The 5000-nt window shown below is 39.7% G+C and overlaps 1 protein-coding gene across 4 annotated transcripts in view; it reads right to left on the minus strand.

Annotated features, from left to right (window-relative positions):
• The window catches only part of cyp17a2 (cytochrome P450, family 17, subfamily A, polypeptide 2), a 43646-nt gene that overhangs the window by 12990 nt on the left and 25656 nt on the right, over window positions 1–5000 (minus strand). For all 4 annotated transcript variants that reach the window (XM_067445458.1, XM_067445459.1, XM_067445460.1 and 1 more), the window contains 3 exons: window positions 3968–4449; window positions 1582–1720; window positions 1–126 (listed from right to left, as the gene is read on the minus strand). The exon at window positions 1–126 is cut by the window's left edge and continues 104 nt beyond it. In XM_067445458.1, the coding sequence (XP_067301559.1) occupies window positions 1–126; window positions 1582–1720; window positions 3968–4291 (589 nt within the window). In that variant the 5' untranslated portion in view covers window positions 4292–4449. The remainder of the gene's footprint in view (window positions 127–1581; window positions 1721–3967; window positions 4450–5000) is intronic.

Genomic DNA, 5000 nt, shown 5'->3' on the forward strand with positions numbered 1-5000 from the left:
ACGAGGAACTGAACACCAGCCTACAGACGACGTTAGTGACGGCGCGCATCAGAACCGGACTCAGATCTAAACTCTGACCCCTGCAGGACTGGAGCTCCTCACAAAGACTGTCTGCGGCCTCTAGAACTAAACACACACACACACACACACACACACACACACACACACACACACACACACACACACACACACACACACACACACACGGTTCACTATCTTTGTGGGGACTTCCATAGACGTAATGGTTTTTATACTGTAAATTCTCTCCCCTTATAGTAACCCCCCCCCTCAGACCTACACATCACACAAAACTTTCTTACACACTGTCACGGCCAGCTCGTTCCAAGCCATTACACAAGGAGGATCATACGTGCATCAATGAGCCTTGGCCGCCCATGACCCTGTGGCCGGTTCTCCACTGGTCCTTCCTTGGAGCACTTTTGATAGATACTGACCACTGCAGACCGGGAACAGCCCACAAGAGCTGCAGTTTTGGAGATGCTCTGACCCAGTCGTCTAGCCGTCACAATCTGGCCCTTGTCAAACTCGCTCAAATCCTTACGCTTGCCCATTTCTCCTGCTTCTAACACATCAACTCTGAGGACAAAATGTTCACTTGCTGCCTAATATATCCCACCTATTCACCTGTCAGTGGTCATTATGTTATGCCTGATCTGTGTATATATACAAAAACAGGTACACACACATGCACTCAAACACAAACAGGCATACACACACACAAACATAAACACGCACACATATACACATGCATAAAAACACACACACACACACACACACGTGTATATATATATATATATATACTGTATATGACCGTCTCTGAAAGTCACATGATCATGATGTCAGTAGTTTAACTAAAACACAATCTCAAATACTTCTACTTCATGAAAGAAATTACAATTTCTAGTTTTTGTTTTATTTTGTTATTCTGTAATGTAAAAGATTATTAATTCTAAAGTGTTTAAACATAACGCTAATACGTTATTCTACCTTTAATTTATAAAACATTGTATAAAGTATTTATAAATTATGCTAATATTTCTCATATTCATACCTTTATGCGGATTTCATTGTTATTTAAAAAAAAGCATTTTTGACTGTAACACCATTGACTATAAGCATTGAAAATAATTGGCAAAAACACAAATATAAAGTTGTGTGACATTACAATGATGAGCATTTGCCTGAAAATGAGTTTTGATGTCAGAAAAATAGTCATAATGCACAAACTCTTCATTTTCTACATGCAAAATCTTTGGATTAAGGGTGAAATCTGGACACGTTTTCACAAGATTTTAGAAAACTATTACACTCTAAAAAATGCTGGGTTGTTTTAACCGAAGGTTGGGTCAAATATGGACTAACCCGGCAATTGGGTTGTTTTGACCCAGCGATTGGGTTGTTTTAATCCTGCGGTTGGGTTAAATATTTGCTTAAGACAACCCAATCGCTGGGTTAAAACAACCCAATTGCTGGGTTAGTCCATATTTGACCCAACATTGGGTTGCTTTTTACCCAGAATTTTTTTAGAGTGTACTCAGATATCCAGAGTGTAAAGTTTACCGATGGTCTGCAGTTTACTGGATCCCTCGCCGAACAGCGTGAAAGAGGAGTGAACCAGACGCCGGTGGCTCTTCCACAGCGGACTGTAGTCGGCAAACGCAATATCCTTCCCACCCTGAGTCAACAGATCTGTGGTGACCTGAGAGAGAGAGAGAGAGAGAGAGAGAGAGAGAGAGAGAGAGAGAGAGAGAGAGAGAGAGAGAGAGAGAGAGAGAGAGAGAGAGAGAGAGAGAGAGAGAGAGAGAGAGAGAGAGATTACAAACTACATGCATATACACTCTATTGCCAAAAGTTTTGGGACGTCTGCCTGTACATGCACGTGAACTTTAATGCCGTCCCATTGTTAATCCGTAGGGTTTAATCTGGAGTCGGCCCACCCTCTCTAACAGCTCCAGCTCTTCTGGGAAGGCTTTCCTCAAGGTTTAGGAGTGTGTTTATGGGGATTTCTGACCATTCTTCTAGAAGCTCATTTGTGAGGTCAGGCACTGATGTTGGACGAGAAGGCCTGGCTCTCAGTCTCCGCTCTAATTCATCCCAAAGCTGTTCTATCGGGTTGAGCTCAGGACTCTGTGCAGGCCAGTCAAGTTCCTCCACACCAAACTCCTCATCCATGTCTTTATGGACCGACGCTTTGTGCACTGGAGCGCAGTCATGCTGGGACAGGAAGGGGCCGTCCCCAAACTGTTCCCACAAAGTTGGGAGCATGAAATTGTCCAAAATGTCTTGGTGTGCTGAAGCATTAAGAGTTCCTTTCAGTGGAACTAAGGTGCCAAGCCCAACCCCTGAAAAACAACCCTACACCATAACCCCCCCCCTCCACCAAACTTTACACTTTGCACAATGCAGTCAGGCAAGTCCCGTTCTCCTGGCGACCCCCAAACCCAGACTCGTCCATGGCAACCTATCACGGCCCCACGCTTGAGTTCACTGAGCTCCTGAGAGCGACCCATTCCTTCACTAGTGTGTGTAGAAGCGTCTGCAGGCCTAGAGCTTGATTTATACACCTGTGGCCATGAAGGGATTGAACACCTGAACTCAGTGATTTGGAGGGGCGTCCCAATAGTTTTGGCAATATAGTGTATATACTATATACATATATGTGTAAATAAAATACTTTATTTTACTTTCATTACTTTCCATTACTTTCATCATAAATACGCACACTTAACCCTTCAATTATATTACTGCAATGTAAAAAATATACATTCTCATGCATTACTGTAATGCAAAAGAGTAGTAATTCTGAAGTATTCATATATAATGGTACTATTTGTTATACTGCCTTTATGCTAATTTAAATAAAAAGCTTTGTATTACAACATTTTTATTGTGACACCACCAAAAATCAGCACAGAGGATAATGGAAATTACAAAAAATAATAATAATAAAGAAGAAAAATGATTTGTCACATGTTTAAATGTCATAATTATAGAGTCATATTGCAATAATATCTACATTTTCTACATGCAAAATATAATTCACAATAGAGTTTGGGTGAAAATGTGTTTAAATGTCTTGAATTTTAGTGTCCTAATGCATAAATATCTACATTTTCAACATGCAAAGTTTAATTCACATTACAGTTTTGTTGAAAATGTATTTAAATGTCATCATTTTAGTCTCATGCATAAATATCTATATTTTCTACATGCAAAATCTAATTCACAATAGAGTTCCACTGGAAATGTTTAAATGTCATAATTATAGAGTCATAATTCAAAAATATCTACATTTTCTACATGCAAAATTGTATTCACATTATAGTTAGGGTGAAAATGTGTTTAAGTGTCATGATTTAGAGTCATAATGCTAAATATCTAAATATTCTACATGCAAAATCTAATTGACGATAGAGTTCCATTGAAAATGTTTAAATGTCATATTTATAGATTTATAATGCATACATATCTATATTTTCTATATGCAACATATAATTCACATTACATTTTGGTTGAAAATGTGTTTAAATGTCATAATTTAAGAGTCATAATGCATAAATATCTATATTTTCTACATGCAAAGTTTAATTCACATTACAGTTTTGTTGAAAATGTGTTTAAATGTAATAAATTTAGTGTCCTAATGCATAAAATTTCTAAATTTTCTACATGCAAAATCTAATTTACAATAGAGTTCCACTGAAAATGTTTAAATGTCATGATTTTAGAGTCATAATACATAAATATCAATATTTTCAATGTCATGAATTTTAATCATAATGAAAAAAATATACACATTTTCTACATGCAAAATTGTTTTCACATTACTGTTTGGGTGAAAATGTGTTGAAATACCCTAATTTTAATGTCATAATGCATAAATATCTATATTTTCTACATGCAAAATTTAATTCACATTAAATAGTATCATGATGCAAAAACTCACCATTTTGGGCCGTCCAGCGAACTCTCTCCCGCGCTGCAGCAGCACCTCTCGCACCAGCCCGGCCTCGCTGAGCACCAGCGTGAAGTGAGGGCCGGAGTACAAGCCAAACACAGGCCCGTACCTGCCCGCCAGGTGTGTGAGGAGCAGGTGAGGCGGCAGAGCCGAGCGCAGGTGCAGGAGACTCCCCAAAAACGGCACGCGCGGCAGACACGGAAACGCCACGCCGTTTTGGGAGGAGCGCAGCTGTCCCAGCATGCATTTCACCAGCAGCAGAAGCAGCACAGCAGCAGCAGCAGTGCAGAAGCACAGATTGACTGAACACATGACGGACTCCAGGAGTTTAGGACACACACCGGCTCATATAAACGCTCTGAGGGACGCACAGCCTTGGTTTAGGGTCGGAGGTCACAGAAACCCTGAGGCTGTTTGACCAATGACAGAGCAGCTCTGCACTGTATCCTCGAATCACTTCTGCTGAGCATCTGTAGAGGAATAAACATTAACACTTTACAATAAGGTAAACTACCTTGTGGATTGTGTAACTAAAGTTAACAAAGATGAACAAATACAGAAACAAATGAACTGCTCATGTTATTTAAGGGTTAGTTGACCCAAAAATGAAATGTCTGTCATTAACTCCTCCCCCTAATGTCGCTCCACACCCGTAAGACCTCCGTTCATCTTCACACACAGTTTAAGATATTTTATATTTAGTCCGAGAGCGTATGCAAGTGTATGCACACTATACTGTCCATGTCCAGAAAGGGAATAAAAACATCATCACAGTAGTCCATATGAGACATCAGTGGGTTAATTAGAGTCTCTTGAAGCATCAGAAATACATTTGGGTCCAAAAATAACAAAAACTACGACTTTATTCAGCATTGGCTTCTCTTCCGCGTTTGTGTTCAATCCTCAAATAAAGATTCAAACCGTTATGAATCAGCGTATTGATTCATGATTCGGATCGCGTGTCAAACTGCTGAAATCACGTGACATTGGCGATCCGAATCATGAATCAATACGCTGATTC

This window comes from Pseudorasbora parva, chromosome 6 (assembly GCF_024679245.1).
Source record: "Pseudorasbora parva isolate DD20220531a chromosome 6, ASM2467924v1, whole genome shotgun sequence".
In the NCBI taxonomy this organism is placed as follows: Eukaryota; Metazoa; Chordata; class Actinopteri; order Cypriniformes; family Gobionidae; genus Pseudorasbora; species Pseudorasbora parva.